Source organism: Silurus aristotelis (genome assembly GCF_946808225.1).
Source record: "Silurus aristotelis genome assembly, chromosome: 20".
NCBI classification, from domain to species: Eukaryota; Metazoa; Chordata; class Actinopteri; order Siluriformes; family Siluridae; genus Silurus; species Silurus aristotelis.
In genome coordinates, this window is record NC_139593.1 from 1,075,499 (window position 1) to 1,091,540 (window position 16,042).

Here is a 16,042-nt window from a genome sequence, read left to right on the forward strand (position 1 = left end):
ATCACCTCCTCATCACCTCTGTTCCCTTCACCTACATGCCCATTAAAGTCTGCCCCAATCACCAATCGTTCTTTCCTAGGTACACCATCTACCACTTCATCTAATTCACTCCAGAATCTTTCTTTCTCCTCCATCTCACAGCCAACTTGTGGAGCATAGGCACTGATGACATTTATCATCATCCCTTCAACTTCCACCTTCACGATCATCACCCTATCAGAAACTCTCTTCACCTCCACTACACTCTTACTGTACGCTTCCTTCAGAATCACCCCTACACCATTTCTCTTCCCATCCACACCATGATAGAACAGTTTAAATCCACCTCCAATGTTCCTGGCCTTACTCCCTTTCCACTTGGTCTCCTGAACACACAACACATCTACCTTTCTCCTCTCCATCATATCAGCTATCTCTCTCCCTTTACCCGTCATAGTACCAACATTTAAAGTACCAACCCGAACCTCCACTCTCCTCCACTTCTCCTTTCCCTGCTGTCTCTGTAGACGCCTTCCTCCTCTCCTTCTCCTCCTTCGGCCAACAGTAGCCCAATTTCCACCGGTACCCTGTCGGCTAACGATACCTGTGGCGGTCGTTGTTAACCCGGGCCTCGACCGATCCGGTATGAAATTCTCATTTGTGATCCGCATATTTGATTTGGCACATGTTTTACGCTGGATGCCCTTCCTAACGCAACCCTCCCCATTTACCCGGGCTTGGGACCGGCACTAAGAGTACACTGGCTTGTGCCCCCCTAATGGCTGGGTTATTGAACTCTGTAATATAAAACATTTAAATGAGGTCATAAAATAAAGCAATGGAATTTAAATGGCGCTGTCGCTTCTACCCCAGAAACCCCGCCCCCAGTGACAGATGCCGCGTTCTGATTCACTGACCTCTCTCATTATGTAAATATATAACGGTACTATGATTGAACAGTCGGTTGTCAATCAAAAATGTTACCCAATAGGATTTGTCTCTCTGCGCGCGAGCGCTGCATACCAAACAGCACTGTCCCTCCCTATATAAAACCCTCTGTGTGGTGGAAGCCGCAGTCCTCATATCCCCTTTGTAGTGCACTAGCTAGTGTTCGAGGACTCGGTTTGAGGTGTAACCGCTCACAGTGGGTCTGATCTGTGTCTCTCCGTGGACATCTGGGTTTTAATCTCCTGTTTGTGTGAACATGGACGGGCGCGGATATGGATCCGGATCCGGTAACGGCTTTTACCCCGCTGTGATGCGGGTTTACCTGCTCTTGGTGTGTGTGTGTGTGTGTGTGGTGTTAGATAAAGACGGGTTAGCTAGCCTGCTAGCTCTCTGTACGTGCGTGTTTGTTTGTTCTAGCGGCGCCATTTTGCTGTTCAGGTTTCCGCTCGTGTCTCTTTGCAGATGTGTTCGTGTTTATATGTAGTGATTATTGGTAAATGCGAGTGCATTTCCGGGTGTAGCAGTGAGACTGCAGGGCCTCGGCCTGCCCGAGGATAACAAAGGACAGCTAGTCAGGAAGCTCCAGCTTTGCTAGATAGCATTAGCATGACTAGCATCTGATCACGTAGTTCCCCGAGTGGGACAGAGGTCTGGGTGTCCTACACGGTTCCTGTCGGCGTGTCCTCCCCTGGACACTGTCCCACTCAGCACCACTCAGCCTTACATAGGGAACACTGGTGTGTACACTTCATCTAGTGCACCTACACACGGAGCAGGAGTGGAAATGGTTCCTACAGCTGTCTAATATACTACTCAGAACCGGAGCCGCCCACTCAGAACCAACCACTCAGATCCAGAACCACCCATTCAGAAAATCAGAACCACACACTTAGAACTGCCAACTCAGAACCAGAACCACCCACTCAGAAAATCAGAACCAGAACCACCCACTCAGAACCAGAGCCAGTTTTATTACCAAGTGTGTTTACGCACACAAGGAAATTGACCTGACATCAGGAGCTTCCAGTGCAGGAGAAGAACAGACATGAACAGACGAGTAAACACCAGTAAATACTGCAGAATATCCAGAGGAGAAATCCTGTTTAAACAAATATACACGTTATTTACACGTGTTCCGTTTACAAATGGACCCTTCAGATTCTGTGTGTAAACGTGTCAGTTATATACAATGTGTGGAATATTTTCATTGTTTACGCAGAGTAGAGCTGTTTTTCCTTTTACCCCTCTTACACCCCTTTCTCCTCTTTATACCCCTCTTACACCCCTTTCTCCTCTTTATACCCCTCTTACACCCCTTTCTCCTCTTTATACCCCCCTTACGCCCCTTTCTCCTCTTTATACCCCTCTTACACCCCTTTCTCCTCTTTATACCCCCCTTACGCCCCTTTCTCCTCTTTATACCCCCCTTACGCCCCTTTCTCCTCTTTATACCCCTCTTACACCCCTTTCTCCTCTTTATACCCCTCTTACACCCCTTTCTCCTCTTTATACCCCCCTTACGCCCCTTTCTCCTCTTTATACCCCCCTTACGCCCCTTTCTCCTCTTTATACCCCCCTTACGCCCCTTTCTCCTCTTTATACCCCCCTTACGCCCCTTTCTCCTCTTTATACCCCTCTTACGCCCCTTTCTCCTCTTTATACCCCCCTTACGCCCCTTTCTCCTCTTTATACCCCTCTTACGCCCCTTTCTCCTCTTTATACCCCTCTTACGCCCCTTTCTCCTCTTTATACCCCTCTTACGCCCCTTTCTCCTCTTTATACCCCTCTTACGCCCCTTTCTCCTCTTTATACCCCTCTTACGCCCCTTTCTCCTCTTTATACCCCCCTTACGCCCCTTTCTCCTCTTTATACCCCCCTTACGCCCCTTTCTCCTCTTTATACCCCTCTTACGCCCCTTTCTCCTCTTTATACCCCTCTTACGCCCCTTTCTCCTCTTTATACCCCTCTTACGCCCCTTTCTCCTCTTTATACCCCTCTTACGCCCCTTTCTCCTCTTTATACCCCTCTTACGCCCCTTTCTCCTCTTTATACCCCCCTTACGCCCCTTTCTCCTCTTTATACCCCCCTTACGCCCCTTTCTCCTCTTTATACCCCCCTTACGCCCCTTTCTCCTCTTTATACCCCCCTTACGCCCCTTTCTCCTCTTTATACCCCCCTTACGCCCCTTTCTCCTCTTTATACCCCCCTTACGCCCCTTTCTCCTCTTTATACCCCTCTTACGCCCCTTTCTCCTCTTTATACCCCTCTTACGCCCCTTTCTCCTCTTTATACCCCCCTTACGCCCCTTTCTCCTCTTTATACCCCCCTTACGCCCCTTTCTCCTCTTTATACCCCCCTTACGCCCCTTTCTCCTCTTTATACCCCCCTTACGCCCCTTTCTCCTCTTTATACCCCCCTTACGCCCCTTTCTCCTCTTTATACCCCCCTTACGCCCCTTTCTCCTCTTTATACCCCCCTTACGCCCCTTTCTCCTCTTTATACCCCCCTTACGCCCCTTTCTCCTCTTTATACCCCCCTTACGCCCCTTTCTCCTCTTTATACCCCCCTTACGCCCCTTTCTCCTCTTTATACCCCCCTTACGCCCCTTTCTCCTCTTTATACCCCCCTTACGCCCCTTTCTCCTCTTTATACCCCCCTTACGCCCCTTTCTCCTCTTTATACCCCCCTTACGCCCCTTTCTCCTCTTTATACCCCCCTTACGCCCCTTTCTCCTCTTTATACCCCCCTTACGCCCCTTTCTCCTCTTTATACCCCCCTTACGCCCCTTTCTCCTCTTTATACCCCCCTTACGCCCCTTTCTCCTCTTTATACCCCCCTTACGCCCCTTTCTCCTCTTTATACCCCCCTTACGCCCCTTTCTCCTCTTTATACCCCCCTTACGCCCCTTTCTCCTCTTTATACCCCCCTTACGCCCCTTTCTCCTCTTTATACCCCCCTTACGCCCCTTTCTCCTCTTTATACCCCCCTTACGCCCCTTTCTCCTCTTTATACCCCCCTTACGCCCCTTTCTCCTCTTTATACCCCCCTTACGCCCCTTTCTCCTCTTTATACCCCCCTTACGCCCCTTTCTCCTCTTTATACCCCCCTTACGCCCCTTTCTCCTCTTTATACCCCCCTTACGCCCCTTTCTCCTCTTTATACCCCCCTTACGCCCCTTTCTCCTCTTTATACCCCTCTTACGCCCCTTTCTCCTCTTTATACCCCCCTTACGCCCCTTTCTCCTCTTTATACCCCTCTTACGCCCCTTTCTCCTCTTTATACCCCCCTTACGCCCCTTTCTCCTCTTTATACCCCCCTTACGCCCCTTTCTCCTCTTTATACCCCCCTTACGCCCCTTTCTCCTCTTTATACCCCCCTTACGCCCCTTTCTCCTCTTTATTCCCCTCTTACGCCCCTTTCTCCTCTTTATACCCCTCTTACGCCCCTTTCTCCTCTTTATACCCCCCTTACGCCCCTTTCTCCTCTTTATACCCCCCTTACGCCCCTTTCTCCTCTTTATTCCCCTCTTACGCCCCTTTCTCCTCTTTATACCCCTCTTACGCCCCTTTCTCCTCTTTATACCCCCCTTACGCCCCTTTCTCCTCTTTATTCCCCTCTTACGCCCCTTTCTCCTCTTTATTCCCCTCTTACGCCCCTTTCTCCTCTTTATACCCCTCTTACGCCCCTTTCTCCTCTTTATACCCCTCTTACGCCCCTTTCTCCTCTTTATACCCCCCTTACGCCCCTTTCTCCTCTTTATACCCCCCATTTACCCCCTCGACCCCTCTGAACTCCTCTGGGTTCTTCCTCCTGGTATAAAGAGGATGTAGATGATGTTCTACCACACAGGGACGTGTACACGGGGTTAAACAGTGGGTGTAGGATGATGGTGTTCTCACTATGTTGGTGTTTGGATCACTGAGAGTCCTGATGTTGTTTATGTTCCTCCTGCTTTTGTGGACAGGTTTCTCCAGCTGGGGTGGAGGAGGATCTTCCAGCAGAGGTGAGGCTTTCAGGATTTCTTTATCTACCAGGGTTCTGTTTACTACTCAGACATGATTAACCTGTTTAACCTTAGTACAGGGAGCAGAACTCTGCAGAACCTGAAGATCATGTCTGTGTTTAACTGCTATCTTTCATATAAATAAGTTTGAATTTGTGGACAGTGAGCATCACTGTACCCCTCAGCAGATGTTCTGCTTTCATTGTGGATGAGGGAGAATTCTGTTGTAGAAAGATTTCTGGAGGCACAATGTTATTCTACAGTCTTTCATTTCCAGGATCTGGTAACTACGACCTGTATGGTTATAAGGACTCCATGTCTGGTGGATATGGTGGAGGACAGATGAAGAGAGGTCTGTCTGGTTCTCTTCTCTCCTCCTCTGGGGGCAATGCGGACGACGTGATCGCTAAGATCAACCAGAGGCTCAACATGCTAACACAGTTAGAGGGAGGGATGAAAGGAGGGGGACGAAATGACCGGTAGGATGGATTTTCTTTTTGTTCTTAAACTGTTAATGAATTCAATATCAGAGGCAGATCTTTCTGTAAACTGTGATTGCTCATCGCTAGCTCTTCATTCCTGTAGTTAGCATGACTTTAGTTACCAGGTGACCATCGTGTTGGAGATGAATTTGCTGCATCCAGGGTGAAGTGAGGCCCAAAAGTACCTAAGATACCTTCACATTTCGTGTTCCAGTCAGCAGTGCTTTGGTTTTCTCTCGTGTGTAGGATTCCTGTTTAAACACATCTAAAGAGGCACAAGCTTCATCTCTGGTCCTGCAGTACGGTTTAGACCAGGGGTCCCCAAACCTTTTTCTCTGAGGGCCACATAATGTTTCCTTTCTTAAATGGGGGTCGGTCTGTAACAGGAAATGACTAGCAGTGTTATTGTAGAGATTTTATGATTTTAAATGTTTATTTTGCCTCCTGATGATGGATTAGTTTTTGTTCTGCACCGTTCATTTAAAGAGAGATCACCTATTAAAGAGCATTATTACTGTCATAATTACACACTTTTTAATTCATCGCTATTAAAATCAATATAACAAATACCGTCATTTCCGGACTATTAAACGCACCCATACTGACTTGTACACTGAATTTCACAAAGATTTTTATTTTGAACATAAATAAGCCGCACCTGTCTATAAGCCGCATGTCTACACTGAAACTAATGAACTTTACACAGGCTTTAATGAAAGACACGGTCACTGTCTTCCTCCTTCCTTTCACAACTATTTCTCTCGGGAGTTTATCTTTTGGCATCGTCGTGTGTTTAAAAATCACCATCGATGAATCTTTTCTCCCGATGCCGTGCAGCTCAGAACACAGGTGAAGTGTGTTTTCATGCCCGGTTGTTTTCAGCGTGACGAATGATTCACATTTCCTGTAGACAGTCCGAGTGAGCGGCAGGTCAAACCTCAGAGGAACATCATCCATATTTATTTAATATAAAGAGTTTCATTGGTTCACCTGAACCCGTTCTGCAATTTCATTGTTCTAATGTTATGGGGTTCAGTTTTTTGGCTTGAAGTTTGTGAAACCCGGAAAAACCCCGAAAAATCCATAAATAAGCCGCTTTATTGTTAAGGAGTTCAAAGCGTGGGGAAAAAAGTAGCGGCTTATAGTCCGGAAAATACGGTAACAAGATTACACTGATAACCGATTAATCAAACGATAGTTATAAAATGGATACTGGATAAACACACAACACTATGTTGTGTGTTTACAATTATACTGAACTTTATTACAAAAATAAAGTACTGTGGTGGAAACTCTCCAAATCCTAAATAAGAGTTTCAGGAAGAATCAAACAGAACAAAGTTTATTATAAACACACACACAGTGAGTGAGGAAAGAGATGCTTCCTCTTCTTTCACTTCGCTTTCATTACACTTTCACTGCTTCCCTCCCATCCCTGTGCAGCTCATACGGCATATTCATACAACAAGATGCCTTTTACTGGAACAGGACGTTTCAGCGCATGTAGCCATATGAAAACTGTGACCTTGGGGGGGAAATTTTAGTCAAAATCAAGAGCTGGTCCAAATGTCCGGGGGGGTGGGGATTAGAGGGTAAGAGAAGCAGATATAAGTTGCTTTAATAGCACAGGCATCAAAACGGGTTTATAATTTCTCATTATTTTACAAAAATAAATGCACCCCTCACAATTCAGCAACGTTTTAGTATCTTCCCAAGGAATAATAGTATAGAAATGAAACGTTGATATATTTTAGAGTAGTTAATGTGCAGATTGTGTAGCAGTACAGATTGATTGTCTTAATAACTAGGGAGCACCCAAGTGCTAATGGATCCGTGTTCCCAATCTAAGCCCCTAGTTTATTTCCCTTTATTTATATGTAAAAATTTTTTTTGCTCTGGATTCTCCACAGTATAGGGTATTTTCTGCACCCCCCCACCCCCATGCTTGTTTCTGGCAAACTGACTCTGTATTATCTAAGATTCAGTTTTCTGAAGCTGACCCTCAGGCAAAAGGAATTCTATCACCTGATAATCCAGTGTATTCACACGTATTGGCCTTGCATCCCCTGGTGTTGCTCATGCTTTAATGACAAACTCTCCATCACTGAAGCCATTCCTTCACCTGTATACATATCAAAAATCTTTAGTCCAACTATAATTCATGTTTAGTACATGACCCAGACAGTAAATACATAACGCCATTTTTCTAGTTTGCGCCATTATTTTGGAGGCCCTTTTGTGATAAACTTAGACATGCCCTCCTTATCCCAAATTGTACAGATCAGGTGGGACTGCAAGGGGCTCACAGCCCCATCACGGACTATCCAAAGTGCGGTCCTATTGGATATTGGTGTGAGGAATGGCTTGGGTGAATGACTACTTGTCATCCAAAGATCAGTGTGGGGTTCTTCAAAATCATTTGAGTTGCAAGTAGTAGAATAATACAGGAGATCAGATGAGTGAATGAATCACAGGGAAAGTGAAAGTATGAAATCCGAGGTGCCAATGCTTCATCTCTACTTGCTCTGCACCTCCTTCTGCAGGTTTGACCAGTATGAGTCTTTCGACTCGCGCTCCTCTGCCCTTGGCCCCCGCGATCTCTACAGATCTGGTAACATTGTATTTGGTGACTCCCGGGGCGACATGATGGCCCAGCGAGGAGGCATGGGCTTTGGGTCGATGGGTGGAGCTGGAGGGGGTGGTGGATTTGGCGGCTCTGCCTCCCTCGGAAACGCCAAAATGAGGCAACCTCGAGATGCTTTCTCAGGCTCCGGCTGGGGTGCGGGACAGAGGTCCCAGCACAGGGGCGGAGGGCCAGGCGGGCGCGGCTTTGGCCGCAGGCAGGATTCCTCTATGATGGGTGGAGGTGGGCGGAGTGGGGGACAAGGCCACTCCCCCTCAGGGCGAGGCAAGCTGCCATCGCTCCTGAGCCACCGCATGTACCCCGAAAGTGGGGGGTTCCAACCTCATCATGGCTCCCAGGATTATCCTGTCCGGCACTTTGGAGGGGGCAAATACCTCAACCGTCAACGCACCCGCAAGAGACCCCTCAACCGAGTAAGTACCCCCAGCAAAGCACTGGACTTTGAACCATCAATCCACCCTGGAAAAAAATTACCCCCCCTAGTCCAGCCTGCCAAGCCTGTTGAGTGGAGTTATATGTGGAAATTACACCATTTCACGCCACCTGCCACTCTAAAGATGCTGTAGTATCTCAGTAAGGCCCTTCAAACAAACAGACCCCCAATACCAGTACAACCCCAACTCCCCACGTCTAGCCAGAAAGGTCTTAACAGCCCTGTTTTTTTTGTTTGTTTGTTTGTTTGTTTGTTTTTTTTTACTGTTATGTATTAAAAAGAATATTTAGGTGTATTTATGTGAAATCCTTGTAAGCCCCATGACAGAACACCCCAAAAAACTATTAACTTATTCCTAAAACCATCCTGGTCAAAGATTCGTTACCACGGCTGGGTTAATGCAGTCCCAAGTTGGTTCAGGGTTTTTGTGTATGTAAAGGTAAGTTCATGTGGCATTTCTCACTTCATGATTGTGCAGTGTTGTGATGTTTGTCCTGTGTGCGCTGTCTGTCCAGTAACCTTTCTGAACATCGTTCTTCCTCTTCTAAAGTCTTACTCTTGTTATTGTCTCTGTCTGATGGGAAGTACACTGTGTGGACAAAAGTTGAGTGGACACCTGATCAAAGGTTTCGTAAATAATTTTTTTGGAACAACCCAGTCCACATTTACTCTCAAATTACTGTTATAGTGAGCTCCACTCTTCATGGAAGATGTTCCGCTAGATCTTCTGGAGATTTCTTCAGCTACAAGGGTGTTGGTAAAATCAGTTAATAATGCAGGTGAGGAGGTCTGGTGTGTAGTCAGTGTTACATTTATCCCATTAGGGTTGGAGCTCTATAGCAGGAAATCTTCCACGTTCAGTTTACGTGAAGGAGAAATTTCATGCATCATCCAGAGACGTCCTAATACAATTGTGCGTCTCCAACTTTGTGGAAGAACCACATGGGGCTGGAAAAATGAGGGGCCCTGAATCTTTTGTCCCTACAGTGTATGTTTTTGTGTTGGTAACACATTTATTGTAACCTGATCTTTGGAGACCTTGACAGTTAACGGATGTGTGTGGATGTGCTAATGTAGCAGCCGGTAAAACCTCAGCGTGACGGGCAGAAGAAGCGGAAGCAGACCCCGACTTCCGGCGATGAGCCCGAGTCGAAAATGGGCAAGACCGAGTCCGAAGGAGACGACCCGGCTGAGAAGGGTACCGTTTCCTTGTTCCGTTCAGTCATGGGAATGTGTCTCCATTTATAAAGCAAAACCGTATATTAACAAAGATGTTTGTGAACCGCAGAAACAGCAGAAGAACCCACAGAAGAGAAGAGCGAGGACACCACTCCAGCCACAGTAGGTTTCTTATGAATGAATAGCTGCAGTTGTTTGATATTGTTCACTCACCATGTCTGTTCCACATATCTGGTTGTCTAGAAAGGACAATGAAACGAAACTGAACGTTCGTCCATGCAAATCTCTTCATTTGCATGGAGAAGGTTTGGACACCAGAGGAAACCTTGTGTTCCTGAGGAACTGATCTCTAAATAGCGTCAAATGGTCTTATTGTGTTGTTGACTGCTCCCAGTTTCAGAGTGCTCGCTAAATAACTCATTCAGTGCGTATCGCTTCTTTAGCAGGAGTCTGAACTGGCGGCTGAAGGAGAAAGTGCTGGTAAGTATCTTGATGTTCTCTTGATAAATGCTCTGCTGGTCCACACCTTTTTTTTTTTTAAGTTCCATCTACCATTCAATTCCTTCCATCAGGGTCATCCGGTAAAGGAGAAAGCCCTCAGAAGCAGCAGGGGAAACAGACTCCGCCCTCTGCTTCTAAACTCAGAAAGAGGCGGGGCTTCTTTGAAAGGTCAGAATAGTGTAAAAAAAAAAAAACAAGAACTCTAAAGAGAATTCAGAATTCCAGTGGCAGTAATGGTCTCGTGGTTTCTCCCCTCAGCCGCGCCATTTCCAGGGTGACATTTGCCTGCTCCGTCTGCAAGTTCCGCTCGTTCTACAGCGAGGACCTCACCGCCCATCTGGAGAGCAAATTCCACAAGGACCACTTCAGGTTCCTCTCCAGTCAACTTTCAAAACCGACCACAGAGTTCCTGCAGGTACTCCAGTTTCCACCTCCTTCAGGATAAGATCACACACAGGCGCACACATTCAATCAGAGGATAGAACATTTTGTGGGGTTTTTGCAGGAATACATCAACGATAAACATAAGAAGACTGATCAGAGGATCAGCCAGCTGGAGAACCACAGCGCCACCATCTGCCAGGTGTTGAGGGAGCAGGACCTGACCAAAGGTGAGATGTTCAGGATTGTGTGTATGTATATGTGACGTATAAGAGTGGAGGAAGGTGCACCCAGGTGGACTATGTTTTATGTAGGAGATGCAACCTGAAGGAGATTGTAGACTGTAAGGTGTTGGTGGGGGACAGTGTAGCTAGACAGCATCGGATGGTGGTCTGTAGGATGGTGTTGGAGGTGAAGAAGAAGAGGAGTAGAGTGAAGACTGAAAGAAGAATTTGAAGGAGGAAGAGTGTAGTGTGAGATTAAGGGAAGAGGTCAGACAGGAGCTCGGTGGTGGTGAAGAGGTGTAACATCTGGAAATAGAAAGGAAGACAAAGAGACATGGTGGAATGAGGAAGTGCAGGAGAGCAGAAGGAGAAAGAGGTTGGAGAAACAGAATTGGGATCGACAGAGGGATGAGAAAAGTAGGCAGGAGAACAAGGAGATGCAGCAGCAGGTGAAGAGGGATGTGGTGAAAGTTAAGGAAAAGTCATATGAGGAGCTGTAGGAGAGGTTGGACACTAAGAAAGGAGAAAAGGATTTTTAGCGATTGGCCAGGCAGAGGAACCGAGCTGGAAAGGATGTGTTGCAAGTTAGAGCAATAAAAGATGGAGATGGAAATGTGTTGACTAGTGAGGAGAGTGTGTTGAGAAGATGGAGGAAGTATTTTGAGCAGAGAGAAAAGGTTGGATGGTGTGGACCAGATGACATGCTGGTCAGGAGGAGTTGCATTGTGTGTTTGTGGATTTAGAGAAAGCGTATGACCGGGTGGAGAGAGGAGTTGTGGTATTGTATGAGAAAGTCTGGTGTGTCAGAGAAGTATGTGAGGGTGGTGCAGGACATGTATGAGGACAGTGTGACAGCAGTGAAGTGTGCAGTAGGAACGACAGACTGGTTCAGGGTGACGGTTGGACTGCATCAAGCATCAGCTCTGAGCCCTTTCCTGTTTGCAGTGGTGATGGACAGGTTGAAGGACGAGGTCAGACAGGAGTCTCCCTGGACTATGATGTTTGCAGATGATATTGTGATTTGTGGTGAGAGTAGTGAGCAGGTTGAGAAGATCCTGGAGAGGTGGAGGTACATGCAGGAGAGAAGGGGAATGAAAGTCAGTAGGAGTAAGACAGAGTACATGTGTGTGAATGAGAGGGAGGGCAGTGGAGTGATGCGGTTGCAGGGAGAAGAGGTGGAGAAGGTGGAGGAGTTCAGGTACCTGGGGTCAACAGTGCAAAGTAATGGAGAGTGTGTTAGGGAAGTGAAGAAAAGAGTGCAGGCAGGGTGGAGTGGGTGGAGAAGAGTGATAGCAGGAGTGATTTGTGATAGAAGAGTATCTGTGAGAGTGAAAGGGAAAGTTTATAGGACTGTGGTGAGACCTGAGATGTTGTATGGATTAGAGACAGTGGCATTGAGTAAAAGACAGGAGGTGGAGCTGGAGGTAGCAGAGCTGAAAAGGTTGAGATGTTCGTTGGGAGTGATGACGATGGATAAGATCAGAAATGAGTTTATTAGAGGGACAGCACATGTAGGAGGTTTTGGAGACAAGGTGAGGGAGGCGAGATTGAGATGGTTTGGACATGTGCAGAGAAAGGACATGGGGTATATCAGTAGGAGAATGCTGAGGATGGAGACACCAGGAAGGAGGAAAAGAGGAAGACCAAGGAGGAGGTTTATGGATGTGGTGAGAGGAGACATGCAGGTAGTTGGTGTTAAGGAGGCAGATGTAGAGGACAGGGTGGTATGGAGACAGATGATCCACTGTGGCGCCCCCTAATGGGAGAAACTGAAAGAGGAAGGTGTGTGTGTGTGTGTGTGTTTAAGGTTTTGTGAACTGTTCAGTGATGAATGCAGTGTTCTGTGGTTATGTTCAGACATTGGGATGGAGCACTTCATGAAGAAGGTTGAGGCAGCGTACTGTTCGGCTTGTGATCTCTATATCCCCATGCAGTTCTTACTCATCCAAAAGCACCTCAAATCTCCTGAGCACAACTACAATCGCAAGGTACAAAAACACCGTCTCTGCAAACATCTTCACAAACATCTCTATTAGTCATAACCTCTGCTCCCTGTCGGTTTGCCTGTAGGGGATGATGGAGCAGTCCAAGAGGTCAAGTCTGTCTGTGGCGAGGAGCATCCTCAACCACAAGGTCATCGGCAAAAAGCTGGAGAGCTTCCTGAAGGTTCATGTCTCAAAATATTTTGCTAAAAAAATAAAATAAAAATTGTTCAATGATAAACATGTTTTAAATGTTTTAATTTTGTTTTCAGGGTGAAAATCCTTTTACTGACAATCCAGATGACCAGGACCCCGAGGACTCCATGATGGAGGTATCTGAGGCTGATGCTGAGATTAAACAGGAAGAAAAACCAGAAGAAAGACAGGATGAAGCAGAGCATGCAGATGTAGTCGGGGAGCCTAAAGTGAGCGGAAACACTGATGGACCTGAAGAGGAAATGAAGATGGAAGAAGGTGAAGCAGGGGAGGATGAAGCACAGGGAGGATATGAGGAGGAGGAGGAGGAGGAGGAGGAGGAAGAGGAGGGAATAGAAGTGAAAGAAGAAGAAGAAGAGGAGGATGAACCTGAAGGAGCTGAGAAAACTGAGGAGGTTGACGATGCAGAAAACCTCCTGAAGGGGGCAGAAGAAGACTGTGGGATACCAGTGATTGATGATTAGCCACAAAGTAATCTTCCGGGTCTTGATGCTCCATGGCTGATCCAGGATCATCTCCTGTTCCACTGATCTGAGATTAGACCTGTCTGTTTTAAATTTGTATTTGTTAAAGTAGATGCTGATCCTGGAGCAGCTCATGTTGAGGAACATGTATAGCCTAATTGTGTGGAAGGAAATCCGCATATTCGCATTGCTGTCGCTCTTTGGACCAATAAAATCGAAGCGTTCTCCTCGTTAGCCAATCAGATTTGAGCTATGTCCGTCAACTCGTACGCACTGTTCACGTTTGACACCGATTCGTTTATTTAGTTGTGAATTCGTTTGTCTCTTGTTTTTCTTTTATCTTTTTATTTAGTTTGTGTTGTGATGCTGAAACCTTCTGAACCTTTGTTTTTGCCTTCAGCTGATAATAAATGTTGAAAATCAGGACGTTGTGGCTTCAATTCATTTGCATTGAACTGATTTTAGGGTTCATGTGGAGCACATCACTTCCTTCTTCTCCTGGTAGCCACTTCTCTCTTTTAATATGTCTGAAGTTCTCATGCTTCTCTAAGTTCCTTCTATTTTTGGTTTTCAGCATGTCCCTGGTTTGCTGAGCTGTTGCATCTCTGCTTCTTCAGCTTCCCTAATGATCCATAATCTACCTTCTCAGTCTCCTAAACCATTCCACATCTACATCCATAAATCTCATCTCACCTGATCTTCTGCAGCTGTTTCAGTAGTCTGTAACGTTCAGCTCAACTGATCTGTTAATGTCGACATTTCTGGTGGTTGAGCTCGTTGAAGGTCTTCCTGATCTCTCAGCTTGTGAAGTTCTTCTGCTCTCGAAGCACACGTGCAGCTCGAAGGACTCGTCGCCGTGTGTCACGCTTACGTCACGTCAAACGTTTTCGTGGCAGATTTTGTTTTGCAGGGTTTCACGTTTGCTCTTTGTTCTAACTCGTTGAAATCTCAGACGTGGGAACACGAGGGTCTGAACAGCACCAGTGCTGAAAGGGTCTGGAACCTGCAACTTTTGGACCAAATGATGTTACAGTAATGAAACTATGAACCATAAAGGCGTATATTTAAACATCTCTACACTGATGAGGGTTTAATCCTCAGTTTACTCTTTAAACAGGAGTTTTATAGTGTGTCCACTTGATCAGGTATGAAGGAGGAAATGACCTCAGCCTCCTCCACTGAGCCACAGCAGAATCATTTATACACCAATAAAACCTTCTGAAAGATTTTTCCTCCAGTGTCTTGAGAACGTGAACATCAGCCCTCTCTCGTGTGTGTGTGTGTATCAGCTGCTGTATTAGCTGCTAACTCTTAGCAGAGTCTCCAATCATCTCTGCTACCTTCTTCACAGCTTTATATTTCTCCGTAACGTCTTCATAAACATTATACGAGAAGTCGTATGTATGACATATCATTAAACCATGTTTATTCTCCTACATTCTTAAATGTAATTCCAGGTAGAACTGAAGAACCTTCAGACCACGCACGTGTCAGGACTCGTTAGTCGGTTTAAAAGCTTTATTAGGAACACTAGGACTTTTGGGGGGAATGGAGCAAATCTCGGCGAGATGTTCCTGAAAACGTGGCGTGGTGAACTCATGAGGTAAAAGTCTAAAAGAGTCCAGAGATATAATCTACAGTGTGAAGCTTCATCTGAGGACATGTTTATCTCAATATAATCCAGAATATTACTGCATTTAATGTGCATCATGTTCTGTTAGAAGTATCTGCAGTTACTGAGGTAGAAGATCAGTAGTTATGGCTTGGGGTTACTGATCAGAAGGTCAGGAGTTTAAGCCCTGGTTATGGCCAAGCCGCCATTCCTGGGGACCCTTTAGCACGGCCCTTTACCCTCTGTGCTCCAGAGGTGCTATCATGGCTAACCCTAGTTTCCCAACATCTCTGGAACATGTGAAGGATGAGTCTCACTCTTATATACTATATATATAGTGCACTTTGTCCCAAAGCAGCTTTTACTGAAATAAATAGAATTGTGAATAAGTTCATGCCTGATGAACGAGTCAGTGGTGACGATGGTGAGAGAAAAAAACACCCTGAGACTTAATGAGGATAAAACCTTGAGAAGAAAACAGACCAGAACCTCATAGTCAACACAGAATGTCCATCATTACAGCTGCATCATTGTTGAGGTTCTGGTCTGTTTTTCTCTCAAGGTTTCATTACAGCCCAAATCCATCCTCATGATTCCTGAGTTTAACCTCCACATGAACCTCGTGGACCCTCAGACTGTTCCTGTGGAGAACATGTTGTTTATCATTATTATTGTTGTGTTGATGTTGAGAAGAAGCTGGAGGTCGTATTTGTGTCACTGTTTCTGATGTTCGTGCCTGAGAGATGTTACTCTGCTCTTCAAAGCATTTCCTCTGTCCTCGTTATACACACATTCTAATCAAAACCAGATGACAAAAAGCACATTTAAGACAAAACACACACACACACACACACACACACACACACACACACACACACACACACACACACACACACACACACAGACACTCTTTCTGCAGATGATGATGAGAGGGACACAAACAGGAAGAAAAAAGTTGCAAGGACAAGCTAAAATCAGCAACGCAAACCATCCT

At 46.1% G+C, this 16,042-nt stretch overlaps 1 protein-coding gene across 4 annotated transcripts; it reads left to right on the forward strand.

The window, feature by feature from the left end:
* Positions 1–996: 996 nt before the first annotated feature.
* On the forward strand, positions 997–13,859 carry akap8l (A kinase (PRKA) anchor protein 8-like). Of its 4 annotated transcripts, none has more exons than XM_083521736.1 (13): positions 997–1,214; positions 4,892–4,930; positions 5,208–5,409; positions 7,956–8,469; positions 9,567–9,687; positions 9,778–9,830; positions 10,115–10,148; positions 10,241–10,337; positions 10,428–10,584; positions 10,675–10,780; positions 12,632–12,762; positions 12,845–12,940; positions 13,029–13,859. In XM_083521736.1, exons 1-13 carry the CDS (start codon positions 1,184–1,186, stop codon positions 13,434–13,436), a joined length of 1,989 nt encoding a protein of 662 aa, XP_083377862.1. In that variant the 5' UTR covers positions 997–1,183; the 3' UTR covers positions 13,437–13,859. The 4 variants fall into 4 exon arrangements, with proteins under 4 accessions (XP_083377862.1, XP_083377861.1, XP_083377859.1 ...); XM_083521735.1 differs by having other exon boundaries at positions 999–1,214; positions 10,112–10,148; XM_083521733.1 differs by having other exon boundaries at positions 1,047–1,214; positions 10,112–10,148; positions 10,211–10,337.
* Positions 13,860–16,042: the final 2,183 nt, after the last annotated feature.